This window comes from Amblyomma americanum, chromosome 5 (genome assembly GCF_052857255.1).
Source record: "Amblyomma americanum isolate KBUSLIRL-KWMA chromosome 5, ASM5285725v1, whole genome shotgun sequence".
NCBI lineage: Eukaryota > Metazoa > Arthropoda > Arachnida > Ixodida > Ixodidae > Amblyomma > Amblyomma americanum.
In genome coordinates, this window is record NC_135501.1 from 206,795,567 (window position 1) to 206,812,968 (window position 17,402).

General features: G+C 47.3%; 2 protein-coding genes across 5 annotated transcripts in view; both read right to left on the reverse strand.

Annotated features, from left to right (window-relative positions):
• The window catches only part of LOC144133525 (methionine synthase-like), a 39,984-nt gene extending 27,456 nt beyond the window's left edge, over positions 1 to 12,528 (reverse strand). For all 4 annotated transcript variants that reach the window (XM_077666679.1, XM_077666678.1, XM_077666681.1 and 1 more), the window contains exons 1-10: positions 12,401 to 12,528; positions 9,300 to 9,529; positions 8,552 to 8,641; positions 8,064 to 8,133; positions 5,970 to 6,062; positions 5,274 to 5,380; positions 3,877 to 3,936; positions 2,655 to 2,749; positions 1,292 to 1,392; positions 878 to 939 (exon numbers count right to left, since the gene is read on the reverse strand). In XM_077666679.1, coding sequence (XP_077522805.1) covers positions 878 to 939; positions 1,292 to 1,392; positions 2,655 to 2,749; positions 3,877 to 3,936; positions 5,274 to 5,380; positions 5,970 to 6,062; positions 8,064 to 8,133; positions 8,552 to 8,641; positions 9,300 to 9,529; positions 12,401 to 12,428 — 936 coding nt within the window. In that variant the 5' untranslated portion in view covers positions 12,429 to 12,528. The remainder of the gene's footprint in view (positions 1 to 877; positions 940 to 1,291; positions 1,393 to 2,654; positions 2,750 to 3,876; positions 3,937 to 5,273; positions 5,381 to 5,969; positions 6,063 to 8,063; positions 8,134 to 8,551; positions 8,642 to 9,299; positions 9,530 to 12,400) is intronic.
• Positions 12,529 to 14,097: 1,569 nt separating this feature from the next.
• On the reverse strand, positions 14,098 to 17,296 carry smid (nuclear valosin-containing protein-like smid). Its single transcript, XM_077666683.1, has one exon. The coding sequence runs from the start codon at positions 17,150 to 17,152 to the stop codon at positions 14,954 to 14,956; it is 2,199 nt and encodes a 732-aa protein (XP_077522809.1). The 5' UTR covers positions 17,153 to 17,296; the 3' UTR covers positions 14,098 to 14,953.
• Positions 17,297 to 17,402: the final 106 nt, after the last annotated feature.

Here is a 17,402-nt window from a genome sequence, read left to right on the forward strand (position 1 = left end):
GTAGCAAGGCGAAAAAAGCGGCTAGTTGGTATTGCATAGCTTTGCTGATTGAATGCGCTGAGTGGTGAATCGTCTCGTGTCGTCCTTGTCACCACTTAGCACATTCGAGCAACAGAGCTGCAAATGGTACATGGGACTTGCGCTGACGTCATGTATAGCCCAACTTTAGTGTTGTTGTTGTTGTTTTTGATCACGACATTGTTGTTTGCTGAAATGGCACAATCCCACGATGGGGGGATTCATATCGTCAGCTTTTTTACCAGGAAAATTAAGTTCCTTGCAGTACGAAGACCTCTCCCATTGATCTCTATATTGTCCTGCCATGCGCCATCCGGCATATACCAGCAAGTTTATTAATCACATCTCCCCACACGGCTCTCGGAGGCCAACCTCGGCTATGTTTTCCTTTCGCTGGAATCCAACCTGTTACCGTAACAGTTATAGCAAACATGTAATGCTTGCTACGCCTCAACGGTAGAGAGAAAGGGGAACCGCCGGTTATGGCCCTATGTACGCACAGCAGTTTAATCCCGAGTGAACCGGCAGAGCTCTATCGTCAAGCTTTGTGGAGCTGGGCAAACCACGCTAACGCATAGTGAATAGCTAGCTAATAACAAGATGAAATTGTATGATAAAGCGCCGCCATGTGTCTTAGCGTGTCTGCCTATATCTACCGCTTAGCTTTATGCCTGGTAAGTGCTTGGAAAGATGACGCTGTGGTAACGCCGTTAGATGGCGCCACATGCCGCCATACTGCGCCACTCATCATCAGCATCATCACGATGAGGATGCGTCATCGAAGACAAAGGTAGCGTCGCTGCCTAGCGGCCGACTTCGACGCGATGTAACACAAACTTCTCTCTGACCGCCACCTCACCTTGATGCTGGCGGCCATCTCCTCGGGAGTTTCATCGTACTCTCCGAACTCGTTTGGCAATCCTGCCAAAAAAAAAGGGGGGGACGGACATTGAAGAAAGACACTGCGACGTTCTGTGTCGTCGTGAACCACGCCCATGTGCCGTGCGATGTCAGTGCACGTTAAAGATCCCCGGGTGGTCGAAATTATTCCGGAGCCCTCCACTACGGCACCTTTTTCTTCCTTTCTTTTTTCACTCCCTCCTTTATCCCTTCCTCTACGGCGCGGTTTAGGTGTCCGCCGATATATGAGACAGATACTGCGCCATTTCCTTTCTCCCAAAACCAATTATTATAAATATTATGAAACGCATGCTACAAGATGAAGCGGCAGCGTGGCGCGGCGCGGTGCAAAGAGCTTGGTGGCACATCTCACCAGCGTTGGGGTAGCACAGGACGTAAGCATCGGTGAAAAGAGAAAGGTCTTTGAGGTACGGACGCATCTCCTTGGCTCCCAGGGCGCAGTTGAGGCCAACGCTGCGTGGAGAGTCATCGGTTTGGAGTCGCGCACAAAGAAAACTATTCTTTACACACAATTGTGCGATGGCTTTCCTTTATACCGCCATAGTGAACAACCTTTTTTGCTTTTGTATTTTACGTTTCTTGGAGAAGATAGCCATACACAACTGAAAATCAGGCAACTGTAAGAAAACTAGCCAAAAATTGTATTAGCTCAGTTACGGTTTTAAACATGCAAAGTTATGACATCCTAGTTGAAATCGACAAGAAGAAAGGACTAAGGCAGGGCATGTAATGCGAGGCAAGATAACCGATGTTCATTAATGGTAACGGATTGGATTCCAAGAGAAGGTAAGCGTAGCAGGGCGGCGGCAGAAAGATAGTTGGGCGGATGAGATTATGAAGATTGGGGGGGGGGGGGGGGGGGGGAGGGGGGGTGAAGTGGCCATAGGTGGCACTTGTGCTGATTATTAATTAATAGTTAAATTATGCTGATTAATAAACTATATGTCATATGAGGTTAGTGTGATGAATTTGTGGTGTTTCGGTTCAACATGTGAGGCATTCAATATCGAAGCATTTGTTTGCTATAATTAGTATGATTACAAGGTATCTAAAACGATTTATTCCTTCTAATTGTTTAAAAATTAGTTATCACGGTCAATTCTGCCAGTATATTAAAAAAAAATTGTTTTTGTCCTGAGATATGTACTATACCGACTCATGTCTCATCATACATTTTTGTGGCCGACATAATTTGGAGGGCACAGAAAAAGGTTCGATGTGAGTACTAAATGATACATCGGCAATAGTACGAAGTGCTTTCTTTTGTAATTTCGGCAGTTTAGCAAGGTTTGTGAAAGTGGTGGTACCCCATAATAGCTGGCTTTAAGTTAGGTTCGAAAGGAATAACGAGTTATAAAGGTTTTAACTGCAACGGACAATAAATAGCAAACTTTATACAGCGGGCCAATGCCCATAGAAAGTTTACAACAAATATTATCTACATACAGATACCAAAACATTTTCCTGCATTACGTCTCCAAAGCTTTTTACCCAAAAACTCATTTCTACCGGGTGTATACTCAAGCAGGTGACTGCCCCAATCGACCCCTAAACTAAGTGCACTAAATCGACTCCATTAAGCAAAATCATCGGGGCAGACATGCTAGAGGCACTTAACTCTCTGCCCTTAAACATAGCCTTATTCTCAGCAGCACTTGTGCTAACAGCCATTACTTACGAAAGCGTTCTGCCAAGTGAAAAACGCATGCACGTACCACAAGGGCTTTGCATGGCTGATGCTGACGACGAAGGCTTCGCACGTTTGTCCCGACAGGTTGCGACCGCTTTTGTCCACAATAGTTCCCGAGATCTGTTGACAGAATATAAAATGACTGAAGAAAAGTACAACTCCCAGACTTTTCGCCCCCAGCCCCTACCTAGAGGGACGTAGAACGAGCTGCATCCCTCCTCTCGAATAAAAGGCTCCGTCCTTTTCGATGCCCACAAACAACGATTTCGAATCTCTTGAGCAGGCGAGGCGCATTCTCATTGGCTAGCAGGTTAATACGGCGACGCTCCGTTCGTATTGGTCAGAAGGAGATCACGTGAATTTGCAGTGAAGACGTCGTTCTATTTTTTTTTTGTTTTTTAGTAACATGGGTGCCATATTACTCCGACTGTGCGAATACTACGGCACCGTAAACCAGGAAATATTTCCCTGATTCTTTTCGCTAAAAGAAAGCTCATCTCACTTCTACACCCGGTCTCTTTACAAAGAAAACTTTATTTATGCTATCCGTAAATTCAGTGAGGCTGCCAAAATGATCAAATAGTTATGTATACAAAAGCAGTCAGAGTGTCTTGCAAAAAGGGGACGGCTGACCCCGCAGTACACGTTCCAATTCGTTTCAGAGCCCGATGCGTTTTCAGTAAGTCTTGCCTGCTTGAATACGACAATTTTATTGAGCTGAGAATTATAAATAAGTTGCACTTTGAATGAAGGTACGAAATGTTTTTTCTCCTTAGGACCGCACCCTTTTCGACATAACCCTTGCCTTCTGCGATGCACTTCTAACACCGGTGCGCTATCAACATGCTGTGCATTTCTATATTTGTTTATTTATTTATTTCATTTAAGAATACTGCCTACTAGAAGAGAGGGCTGAGTCGGGCTGGTTGGTTCATGTTGAACGGTACGACGAAACAGCGCTAACATACGGGACGGAAGAGGAGACCGGCGCATGTGTCTGTCTCTTCTTCCGTCCCGTCCGTCAGCGCTGTTTCGTCGTAACATACTGCCAACTGCTTTTGGCAGGAGCGGCACATGGTATGAAAGTACGGAAAATGACAAGAAAAATTGTTTATTCTTTAAAAATTGTTTGGCAGTATATTTACTTATCATTATTTGAATTTTAACTGTTATTTATTTATTTATTTATTTATTTATTTATTTATTTGTACGCACTGTCATTGCTCACCCTGTGAAATGGTACTTACGAACACGGGAAGGCGTCTTCCTGTTGCTTCGAAGTGCTGCTGGATAGCGAACAAGGCTGCCTTGAAAAAAGAAAAATGCGTGAAAAATTTGGTCAATAAACAGCTTCTAATTGTTTTCACGTTCCTTGTTCAAGGCGAAGGCGCGATCGCGTAACATGTTTCAAATGAAAACTGCATTGAGAGTCATGCGACTGGCAAGCGCTCGCCGATGGTTTTAGCACTCACAACAAGGTGTATGACGTCTCGCGTAGTGGAATGACAATGCCAACGTTCACTGTCAGATGCGCTGTAAAAGTTGTGGTTTTAGCGAGGGAACATTGAACTAACTAAATATTAGTGAAACTACTTTTTATAATTAGCGCTGAAAGATCCCGTAACTGGTAACACTAAAACTGAAAAATCAACACTTGTACTAAACTGTTAATGATAAGAATTGCTATACGTTCACTGTAAATGTTTTTTTTTTCATGAGGACACTGCAGCCAGCAATGCACAATCAAATTGTTCTTACAATTTTATTAAAGTTTCACGCATACAGCTCTCATAAAGCCTGCAATGTGATTGATTCACAAGACGTCAAGAACCGCTGAAGATAGATTAACACGAGCTGCTATTACAGCCTTCATCCCCTAAATCGACTTTACCGCCCCAACAAAGTTCTATCATAAGTTATTTATTTGTTATGGTAGGTTTAATTATTTTGCAAACCAGTTGCTGGTGATACAGCTGGCGCCACCCATGAAATGATATTACCACCGTCCCTGCTGTCTAACTTGTGGAGAAAACGCTATATGTGCAAAACAATATTGTGCGATTAAATGTTTTAGGGGAATCCCCTAAGGTGGAGTAGATTTGTAATAAGGGAGTAATTACTCATTGGCATCCACCCAAGCGCAGCTCTCGCCCTACCATAAGCTTGCCGCCCCGGTTAGCTCAGTTGGTAGAGCGACTGCTCCGGTGAAGCGGTGGTCTCGGGTTCGAACCCCAAACCAGGACGAGTTTTTCTTTAACTGCGAAGTTTCTGAGAAAGTTGTATAGTTTTCCTTTGTAGCCGTATGGCTGCGCTTGGGTGGATGCCAATGAGTAATTACTCCCTTATTACAATATTGTGCGGCTAGGGGCCAAACACATGCTAGCAAGCGACAAAAAGTTTTTCGCGCTGTTTTTAAACTTCATCATTTCCAGGCCCTCCCCAAGTCACTTCTTGCTATGCTCATATGACAGCCTGACGTAAACAACGTTTCCTTGCACTCATTAATCGCTTCAGATGAATAGATGACGTCGGCCGCACATACGTAAGGAAATAACTCATATTCACGCGTTGTGCCTATCGCACGCACACCCCGAAATGCAAAAAAAGATGAAAAATCACTCCTTCGAGGCTGTTAATCAAATACCTTGCAATTGGCAGTGTCGAAGACAGTCTCAACAAGAAGCACGTCTACTCCTCCGTCCACAAGACCCCGCACTTGCTCTTCGTACGCAGCACTAAGCTGATCGAAAGCTGCGTCGCGAAAAAGCAACAGTGTAAGGTATTCTTTGCAGTCAATAGCTCGAGTGACACTGCCGTCTGTTTTCTAGAGATCATAGCTATGACAGATCGAGCTGGCTGAACAACAAACTGGCTATAATGAGTGACTGATCGGTCCATCGATCTAGACAACATAAAACGACCAAATAATTTACTAGACAAAATAAAAGATGGCAACAGCACACTGCAGGCGCCATAAGAATAAATGATGCTTCATATTATGACGGGAAAATGTGGTTAAACAATTCAACATGCTGTAAACTCTGATGTGAAGCCATTCAGATTTCTCCTTCTCTTGATTTTTACTACTACTGTAACTGTTTTTGTGTACTATTTTTTACTACTGTAACGAACGTGTGGCCAGACGGATGTCATCAGTATACGGAGTGTCAATGAGGCTCAGAAATATTTTAAGGACGAAGACCTCAACACAGATCAATTAAGAATAAAGACGAAAGCATCTGAGGTATTGAACTGGACTCGTCATCTGGCTGCATAGATAACAAATAGGCGATAAAGAGTTATGTCACAGCTTCTCCCCCGGGCCAGAGGATGCACCTACTGATGTTCCGTTCTTCCGGTCTGTCCACGTACGGCGATATCGACAGAGTCCTGCTCGTCGGCCCAAGGGCCCCGCAGGCAAACCTAGGCGAACCTGCAAACAGGCAACGTCGATGACCGGCAACTATAGCCTCGCCCTTGAGGTACGCGGCGTCTAACGTCCCGAATGGTCCCGAAGCCATAGTCGAGAACTCTGGATTAGTTTCGGCCCCTCAGGGTTCTTTATCGTGTGCTGACATATAGCACAACACATGTGCGCTTCTGCATTTGGCCACCACGAAATGCGGCCTTCGCGGCACGCATCTGATCCCGCGACCGTGCGCTCAGAAGCAGCGGGTGTGCTTTGTTACTGTCGGCAGAAACAGACGGTAGCGCATGAACCAGAGCGTTGATTTTCGTATTTGAGTGACAGAAGGCCCCATTCGCAGTTGTTCTTGGTGAAGTTGTTGCTAAAATCCTCATTTCCCCCACGATAGGCGCATTTCCTTCGTATAGTTAGCCCATGCCACCGCGGTGGTTCAGTGCTTACGGCGCTCGACTGCTCACCCGAAAGACGCGGGTTCGATCCCGATTTCGGCGGTCGAATTTCGACAGAGGCGAAATTCTACAGGCCCGAGTACTGTGCGATGTCAGCGCACGTTAAAGAACCCCAGGTGGTCGAAATTTTCGGAGCCCTTCACTACGGCGTCCCTCATAGCTTCAGTCGCCTTGGGACGTTAAAGCCCCGTAAAACCTAAACCTATAGTTAACTCATGAGACCGACAGTGAATGAATGAACGATGGAGCTAATGGCGTTGATGAAGTTCACTGGTCACTGACCATGGTAAAAAAAAAAGAATGACGTTTCGGGAGCGCTACGGCTCCCTTTTTCCGTACTGGTTGCCTCGTTGTGAACAAGGAAGCTGTAGCGCTCCCGAGACGTCATCCTTTTTTTTACCGTGGTCAGTGACCAGTGAACTTCATCGACCATGACTCCTGGCCAGACGGTGTGCATGTCGTTGTACTATCGTCTACAGCTAATGGCATATTCCAATCGGCGATCCTGACTCCGCGAAGCCGAAGAACGCGTTTCAATGGGCGATTTGAATTCAGACACTGAGTTCTCATTTGACCGCGGCGGTATGATACCTATTTGATCGGCAAAAGCAAAAAAAAATGCAATAAAGAAAAGTGAGGGAACACTTGCTGCTTAGCGGATTCGGACATCTCTTCCGGATTGTCGATTGGAACAAGCCATTACTTTGTTCGCAGCTTTACTCGCGAGGACACTCGAAAGCTAAATTCGGCCCATCGTGCTCTTTCAAAAGTTTGGTGTCAATTCTTACAGAAGTATGTCTTAAAACTACAGCCACTTCTCCTTACTTAAACTGAGGCATGTTGGAGCCTGGAGTTCTCCTCTACAGATTGAACACATTAAACAAGAAACAAGAAATAGCCATAACGTAATCGCGAATACACATTGTACTCTACTTATAGTAAAATACCAGAAAAAATCCGACCAAAACTTCTTCATTTAAAATCCTGACGTTTCGGAGCCGCCTCGGGTCCTTCTTCAGAGGCCCAAAGAAGAAGTCAATCCGGTTTCGAAATGTCAGTTTTTAAGTTATCAGACACAAGCGTACAAGCAATTTTGTCGATTTTTTTTTCACTTTGTACTTGATCCTTGTAGAAAGCAACTGGTCTTGTTATTAGCCAGTCATGCATATTGCTATAGCTACATAGAACGGGCATATCTGGCGGCATTATACACTGAAAGCTAAGTTACTACATTACTTGCCGCGGTGGCTCAGTGGTTATGGCGCTCCGCTGCTGACCCGAAAGACGCGGGTTCGATCCTGGCCGCGGCGGTCCAATTTCGATGGAGGTGAAATTCTAGAGGCCCGAGCTGTGTGCGATGTCAGAGCACGTTGAAGAACCACAGGTGGTCGAAATTTCCGGAGATCTTCACCAGGGCGTCCCTCATAGCCTGAGTCGGTTTGGGACGTTAAACCCCCATAAACCATAAACTGCATTACTTGCTTAGTCTGCACTATAGGGCATGCTATAAGACAGAGCAGCATGGCAAGATCAGTTTGAAAAGCAGCAGTCCTCTGACCTGTGGCATCCTCAACCAGCCGGCAGGCTTCTCGTGCTAGCCTGGCACCTTCGACGTTGAGACGGTAGGTCTGATAATGGACAAAAAAAGAATGCGTCTCACTGCTCGACATCTTGCCCTGTATCTCTTTTCTGCTTAACTTAAGATCTGAAAGTGCGCGTGATAATAAGAATGACAGTGGTTAAGTCGATGGTGTGCAAGCCATATGAATCAAGATCGAAAAAATGGTGGGTGGCTCTTTGTTGAGCAATAATGTAGCAATATGTGGTAACTGGAAAAGAGTGAGCCTCAAAAGATCGCGAATCAGGAAAAGGTGAATTGCAATATATTCATGCGCCATGATGTTTTCGGCCGCTTTTGCGATGGATAAACTATAATCAAGTGTATTTTTTTATGACCCAACAATGCAAAGGCCCAGGTACCCATGCTTTAGGGGCAAGGACATCAAGAACATGTGTTACAATGAGACAGGAGCTAATTAGGCTTACCAAATGGCTCAGCCCGTACTCGGTCTGGGCCACAGACGTCGAGCTGAACGTGTTAGTCTCCACAAAGTCAGCACCGGCCTCCAGGTAACACTGCCATGACACACGGAAAAAAACGTGAAGTTATTTGGTTACGCAAATTCCATCTGGCGTAAATACACCCATGGTTTAAAGTTTACACATGTATACGTATATAAAATCGCCGCCAGAAAGCGATGGCATTTGCTTGAGCCAGTAAAATGCAACGACCTGTGGCTCGAGGCCGCAATTTATATGTGTGGTCTTTCATAGCAAGCGGATAAAATGATTCATGGTGTCCCCCCTGACAGCGCCTCACATCATAACCTAGATTAAAGGCTGCTCTAGCAGCCAAGATGGCGCCAGCAACTCAGGGGTTCGGTTTCACACCGACCTAAGGGTTTTAGTGCCAAAACTGTGCTGTTGTAGCTCGCCAAAAATTTGGCGTCTGTTGAAGAGAAGCCTACAGCCCAAGCGAGGAGCCTCCCCTTCCGCTTCCAGAGGCCACCCCCCTCCCCCAATCGCCTAGCCACCTCCCCAGCACACTCCCCTAGCAAGGGGGCTCCAATGCTTTATTATGGTGACCACCATATTTTTTAATCAATAAGAGCGCTGTATTTTGAAACGTGCACCTGAATGTGTAGTTCCCGTATCACTCGAGAGTTCTGGTTGTGACGCGGTGAGTGTTGTGCTGTGAGCATCGCCTTAAGTGATAGCTCGCTCTTTACGCAACCTTGTGTATATCCAGCACAACGTCGGGTCGGGTCAGGTTGAGCAGGTCGTTGTCTCCCTGCAACGGTTTGTCGTGGTCGGCGAACTCCGCGCCTCGAAAGGCGGCTTCATCGAGGCCCAGTCGCTGAATCATGGTGCCCATGGCGCCGTCCATGACCATCACCCGCTGCTTCAGAATGTCGGCGATCATTGCAGTCCTGTCTGCTTTCGTTTCTCCATCGCTGCGGTCCACTGAAAACAACAAATTTATCCAATGCTTCAGCTTTTTTACGTCGTTATTTTACATTCTAAAACGTATACGGGCCACCACGTTAACATGCCAGCTGTGTGCGGTGGCATGGACTCACAATTGAATTTGATTTTGAATTTGGCACATGAATCTAATTGTCATTACGGCCTTTGTAGACCGATATGTATTAAACACTATTCGAAGCGGCCACACTTCCGAGGCTTGTTTCCCGGTCCCGGGCGTCCAAATGGCGTTTTCCACAGCAATGTTCCATTTGGGGAACTTTCCCTTTGTCCGGAAGCTGAAAGCCAAAATTGTCTTAGTTTTCCTGAATAGAAGGAGTTTTCAAGGTCCTGCAGGAGGGAAGGGTCTGAAATAAGAATTTTGTGGTCTGACTGAGGGAATTGGCAGTTACGGCATGGAAGAACTGGATTTTCACGATAACGACGCCACGCTGCTGCAGCGCCACGAACTAGTCCAAGGAAGATCGGCGCGCGCGTTACCCTGTCGTTTGTGATTCACCAGTACACTAAGACACTATTGTCAAGGCTTTGCTATAACAATATATTTTAGGAGAGCTGTTACAAGATCTTCCCGTTAAAGAGATACACGAGCCACTAAGTGTCATTGCGCTGGTTTTCTAGTGCCAGCGACACACAGAGAACATGGGAACAGGAAGTTTGCGCGCTGTAGTGGATCTCTTGCAAGTCCTTGACAGTGCAGTTGTTAACAGGCACTGAGCTTATATTTCTGAAAAGATTATTTTCCCTGTCCTGAAAGGCCTATGTAAAGCCGACGAGACGCGGAATGGAGGAATGGGCGCCTAAGAACTGCACTTTAAAAACCATCATCATCATCATAATCAGCCTGACTACGGCCACTGCAGGACCAAGACCTCTCCCACATTCCTTCAGTTTACCCTGTCCTGTGCCAAGTGCGGCCACCTTGCCCTCCCATACTTCTTAATATCATCCGCCCACGTAACTTTCTGCGGCCCCCTGCTACGCTTGCCTTCTCTTGGTATCCAGTCCGTTACCCTCGGGGACCATTGGTTGTCTCGCCTGCGCATTACATGCCCTGCCCAGGCTCATTTCTTCCACTACGATGTCATTAACGTGCGTTTGTTCCCTGTCCCACTCTGCCCGCTTCCTGTCTCTTAACGTTACACCTATCATTTTCCTGAAGAGTGGAAATCTGGGCTAGTTGGTGCATGACGAAGAGGAGAACCAGTCAGAAAGGACAAGATTGGGAGGTGACGTACACCACGACGAATGGACTAGCAACTGTGCTTTAGTGAAAACAGCAGCCTCCCAGCAAGGCTAACATGCGCATGCGCAGAACAACCAGCGCCACATTCCAGAAATTACAAATGGAAGATAAGCAGAGTATCTATCGCCGGCGAACTACGTAAGAAAACAGACTCCTTTTCCCCCAAGCTCACAATTATCGCCATGCATACTGACGAAGTATGCTAATAGAATTTCGGCCTCTTCTTTGCCCCTGCCTCTGCCGAGAATGCTAAGATTACCGAACAAAGGGTAGCAACCACACTCCCTACAATGACGAGGCAAATTTGCTCCATCATAAACAGAGCCCAAAGACTTGTAGTGGTCACGTACGCAGCCGATCATTACCATACATTGGCCTGCTTGGCCGATGTAAACCTTTTCGCAGGTAAGCGGGAACTTGTGGCACATGGCGTGAACAGGTTCTCATGCTGCGTCAAACAAACAGGATTTCTTGACTTGCCTCTTGAGATGCGCGAGCATAAGCCAGAAAGCTTACAGGGGCGGAAACCACAATGTCAATGCCCTGCTTTATAGCTGCCTTCTTAATGTTGTGGGCTACCTTGTGAAAGTACGGCATAACCTCGAATTTCCTTCGTTATAAGAATAGGTGAACTTCTCTTCGCAGCTCTTGGAAATGGCGTACACATTGGAAATGCTTCGCAGTGAACATCGCAAAGCAAGCAGCACTGGCAGCAGCATGACGCGCGTACGTTGGAGGTGACTTAATGCTCGAACCAACTGTTCGAATCCCCGCCCCGGGTGTCCAGTCTGCAAGATCACAGACTGTGAGGCGGATATCCACCACCTGTTGTGGGACTGCCCGGCGCAGAAGCCGACGATAATTCGGCACCTGGCGGCAGCGGGTCTCTCACCGGACAACCCGGATTCCTATATTGCCTGGACACAGGGTCCATATCATCGTTTACTTCTTGATTTCATCAGATCAGCCCACATTTTTTCATTTATTTAAGCACCCTACTCACCTCTCATTTCATAGTTTTTATGCCCTGAGGCAATAAACATCGCTTCAAAAAAAAAAAAAAAACTGTTCGAAGTAAATCCCGCGAGTGTAGGGATGGAAAGAAGCGTAGCATTCCTCAGAGAATGCAGTCACTAGATATAAAGCTGGAGAAGAAACAAGGAGACATATGACCTTTACCTTCTTCCCTTTTTCTCGATTCCAACCAGCTCCCCATGCAGCGATCCAATCCTCTCCCTTCCGCGGGACTGACCTGCTGCATTGGGAGAGGCTGCACGCCTTCCCACTCAGCCAATAAAGCTTATTTGTCGGTATGTCTGTCCCACTCTTTTCGCAGAATGGAGACAGCCAACTCACAATCATCATCGTCATAGGTCGACTTGCCAACTAAAGCCACATAATCCTGACGATTTTCGCGCGCGTTTTAAGGTGCAACAATATTCGTCTTGCATGCGCCCTTTTCATGCCAACCCTGCAACCTGCTGCAAAGAGCGTTTGTGAATGCATGCTGTAGGCATCGTAGAAGCATATCGCTCTCTGTACAAAACCACAATTAACACAATCTCTTTGAAAGCTATACGCTGCATATGGGGATGCTGGCATACCTGAGGGAGCGGTTTTGTCGCCGTCCATTGTCAAAGTGATCTCCCGGGGCGGGTCGCTTGGTGGCGGACGGAAAGCATCTCCTGCAAGGAGCCCCGACAGCTGTCTTGGTGCGAAATGCGCGCGGACGAGAGGCAGAGACCAGCCGTTTAGCACCTATCTCCTTATCTCTCGACCGGAAGAGCGCTCACGATAGCGGATTGGAGAGGGGCCTTTATCACGAAAGGAGGGAAGTGACAGAGAGAAAAGGCAGCGCAGCTAAGGCTCAATGCGCTGAGTCACGTGAAAAAGAAAGATCGTGGACGAGCGGGCAATCCATACCATTTCTCACAGGACATCGATTAAGTTGGTCACGTCTGTGAGTTCTGGTTACAGGTGTTCGAAGTACTGAGGGGGTTCACTTTCCACACAGAAACGAGCCGCGAAGAAACAGCGACTCAGTTAAAGGTGTCTACTCTTTTATTGGTCTTCTCAGACAAACCGATGTCAAAGCCAGACTTTATGCCACTACTGGTGTCCGGGATAGGCTTGCAAACCGCTTCCACAGCCAATATGAATGTCCCTTCGAACGCTTACTTCGCCGACAACGTCCGAAAAGTATTTAGACTACTAACGCTTGTGCAATTGATGGGAAAGACTTTCGCCTGAATTGTTTTAACTGTCTGATGCGGCTTAGTATACACTCCTTAGCTTAGTAGAAGGGCCCAATTTGAGATTAATGTGCAGCAGAGCTGTGCTTCTCACTAAACTTGTTTCATTGTCAACAAATGCATCGATATTGGAGACATTAGAAGAAATAGACTGCGTCCTTGCATAGCATCCTGTCATCTGTCCTTGACTACTGTAGTTGTGCCCAAAATGGGCTTTAACATACATAAGTTTCACGTTTAACAGAAATAAAGTGAATGAAACCATAATAAACCATGCACTGCCAAATGCAGTCTCCCTCAAGGGCTCCAGCTATTCTAACTTCCTGCAGGACCTTTCCATTACAATAGCAAAACAAAGCTGAATGAGTCAAATTATTTGTGTCTTGTGTATTACCAAGCTTCTGTAACAACATCAGCACAGTATATTGGGAAGTATGTCAAAGCCAGACTTTATGCCACTACTGGTGTCCGGGATAGGCTTGCAAACCGCTTCCACAGCCAATATGAATGTCCCTTCGAACGCTTACTTCGCCGACAACGTCCGAAAAGTATTTAGACTACTAACGCTTGTGCAATTGATGGGAAAGACTTTCGCCTGAATTGTTTTAACTGTCTGATGCGGCTTAGTATACACTCCTTAGCTTAGTAGAAGGGCCCAATTTGAGATTAATGTGCAGCAGAGCTGTGCTTCTCACTAAACTTGTTTCATTGTCAACAAATGCATCGATATTGGAGACATTAGAAGAAATAGACTGCGTCCTTGCATAGCATCCTGTCATCTGTCCTTGACTACTGTAGTTGTGCCCAAAATGGGCTTTAACATACATAAGTTTCACGTTTAACAGAAATAAAGTGAATGAAACCATAATAAACCATGCACTGCCAAATGCAGTCTCCCTCAAGGGCTCCAGCTATTCTAACTTCCTGCAGGACCTTTCCATTACAATAGCAAAACAAAGCTGAATGAGTCAAATTATTTGTGTCTTGTGTATTACCAAGCTTCTGTAACAACATCAGCACAGTATATTGGGAAGTATGTCAAAGCCAGACTTTATGCCACTACTGGTGTCCGGGATAGGCTTGCAAACCGCTTCCACAGCCAATATGAATGTCCCTTCGAACGCTTACTTCGCCGACAACGTCCGAAAAGTATTTAGACTACTAACGCTTGTGCAATTGATGGGAAAGACTTTCGCCTGAATTGTTTTAACTGTCTGATGCGGCTTAGTATACACTCCTTAGCTTAGTAGAAGGGCCCAATTTGAGATTAATGTGCAGCAGAGCTGTGCTTCTCACTAAACTTGTTTCATTGTCAACAAATGCATCGATATTGGAGACATTAGAAGAAATAGACTGCGTCCTTGCATAGCATCCTGTCATCTGTCCTTGACTACTGTAGTTGTGCCCAAAATGGGCTTTAACATACATAAGTTTCACGTTTAACAGAAATAAAGTGAATGAAACCATAATAAACCATGCACTGCCAAATGCAGTCTCCCTCAAGGGCTCCAGCTATTCTAACTTCCTGCAGGACCTTTCCATTACAATAGCAAAACAAAGCTGAATGAGTCAAATTATTTGTGTCTTGTGTATTACCAAGCTTCTGTAACAACATCAGCACAGTATATTGGGAAGTATACTCCATCCCTACTCTGAGAGCAATGTGTGTTATCAGGAAAATCAAGGCAAATTTCATTTTAAAGAAGAAATGGGAGATATATGCAAAAATTTATTGTGTTAATAAAGACAGAATGAACTTAACGTTCTTAAGAGTCCACTTTTGTTAACGAACTATTTTATGAAACAAAAGAAGAGTTTGTTGGTGTCCCTCCATTCAGAAAAAAAAAAAAAGGATGAGCACACATGTACACTCAACACTGAATCAGTACCATTGAAGGGATAGATTCAAGTTTGCACTTTTTTCAGAGTCCGACGGCCCTTGTTTGACGCTGACACTTTCCCAAACGCAGCATCGAAGTTTTCGGGACCAACCAGTAGCTGACCCTCTGCACTGTCCTTTAGGTACTTGGTCAACGCAATTACGGAGGCTTGACGCACGAGCGCAGCCAAGTCGGCTCCCGAAAAGCCCTCGCACCGCTCATCTTTACCAATTTCCTCCAGAGACACTGTCGCCTGTAGGGGCGGCCTAGTCCCGTTTCTCGTCAGTGTCTTCAGAATCTCCACGCGTTCCTCGGCGCTTGGCAGGCCGACGTAGAGAACCTCGTCTAGACGGCCAGGCCGCAACATAGCTGGATCGATGATGTCTGGCCTGTTGGTGGCGGCCAGGACGAACACCTGCTTCCTCGGTTCTAAGCCGTCCATCTCCGTCAAGAGCTGGTTGACGACGCGCGACGCGGAACCGCCATCTGCAGAATCGGACCGTCTTGGACACAGCGCATCCAGCTCATCGAAAAAGATGACGCAAGGTGCAGAGTTCCGAGCCCTCTGGAAGCACTGACGCACAGCTCGCTCGCTTTCGCCCACATACATGTTCAGCAATTCGGGGCCTTTGACCGAAATGAAGTTTATGCCCGATTCGTTGGCAATGGCCTTGGCTAATAAGGTCTTGCCACAACCGGGAGGTCCATGCAGCAATATTCCCGCGGGGGTGACAAGTCCCAGGGCTTCGTATTTATCGCGGTGTCGCACGGGAGCCAAAATGGCGACCTGAAGTGCTTCCCGGATTGAAGTAAGAGCTCCGACGTCGTCCCATGTCACGTCCGGAACGGTGGCGAAGCCCTCGCGCTTGGCCGAAGGCTGGACCAGCTTCAATGCATCCTCAAAGTCCCGAACCTCGACGCAGAGGTTCTTCAGCTGCGCGTCGTCTAATGGAGGAACCTCCTTCAGCAGAGAGATGGCCATGTCCAGCCGGTTTTGTGGACCTTCACCAGTTGCCTTGACACCTTCCTCAATTCCGCGGAAGATTCGGTTGATGGCAGACATCGTCGCCTCCCGAGTCAACGCCATTAAATCAGCGCCAACATAGCCGGGCGTCCTATGGGCGATCACGCCGAGCTTAACGTCGGTTCCGAGCGTCAGCTTGCGGCAAAGAACGGTTAGAATTCTCTCGCGGGCCGCTTCATCAGGGATGCCCAAGCATATCTCGCGGTCGAATCGCCCGGCTCTTCGCAGGGCCGGATCCAGGGCGTCGGGGCGATTGGTGGCGCCGATGACGAGCACTTCGGCCGGCAACTCGCGCTGCGACAGGTCGTCCAGACTGGACAGCAGCTGGGCAACGATGCGCCGCTCCATCTCCCGCTGCGCTGTCTCTCGCTTAGGCGTCACGGCGTCTATCTCGTCGATGAAGAAGATGCACGGCGCGCTATTCACAGCCTTGTCGAACAGCTCGCGAATGCGCTCCTCGGACTCGCCAGAGACGCCGGCGACGATCTCAGGCGCCGCGACCCGAATCATGGGAATCTCCAGCTCTCCGGCTATGGCATGCGCCAGCAGAGTCTTGCCACAGCCGGGAGGGCCGTGCAGAAGGAAACCGCGAGGAGGAACGACGCCCAGCCTCTTGTAGACCTCCGGGTGCTTGAGATGCATGAGCATGTTGCAGACCTCTTCTAACGGACCCTCCATGCCTCCCAGGTCCGCGAACCGTGCAGTCGGGTTTATCAGAGCTATCTCCTTCTCCTTGGCCATGCGTTTCTTGAGGTTGTCTTGAATCGCAGCATCCACATCATTGGACTTCGGCTTCCTGGGTGTCTTGCGCGCCTTCGTCGGGGTGTCACTCTCCTTCGACGCCTGCTTAGGATCTGGCGTCTTGTAGAGGTCATTCATGGACTTGTTCATCATGTTTTGGTCGGGGTAAGGCACGACGTCTTCGTCTGTGACGCTGCTGCCGTCCAGATCGCCTTCACCCACTGTATCCGTGCCTGGCACCGGATCGTCGCCGGCTATGATCTCGATCGCCTGCGTTACAGAGTATAACAGAGCATTCTTCTTCTTACGCTTGTACTCAGGGTGCCTTCGCTGCAGCTTCGTGACGACGTCTTCAACGTCCAAGTGGTCGTTTTCGCTCAACACTTGCCTCACCCGAGGCAACAGCCGCGGATCGCCACCGAAAGTTCGCCGTCTGCGCTTCGCTTGCGGTTCGCTCATGCTTGCACGCGCGTTTGACTACAGGTCGGGTGCATACCTTGTTTTTGGAGTGGTAGGGTAGCGCTAGAAGCCAGCGAATTGGACACACGAGACAGCATGCATTGAAACAACGTGTAAACAACGCGGAACCATGTGCGCTGCCATTTTGGTTTCATTGTTGCTCAATGTTAAAAAAACGTGGCTAAACAAATTAAAGCAAAACTTTAAATTAAAACACGTATAAGTACTGTAAAATACATCCTAGTTAAAA

Bases quoted from the DNA above. Each gene is read 5' to 3' on its own strand.
- smid (XM_077666683.1), bottom strand. From the start codon at position 17,152: ATGAGCGAACCGCAAGCGAAGCGCAGACGGCGAACTTTCGGTGGCGAT.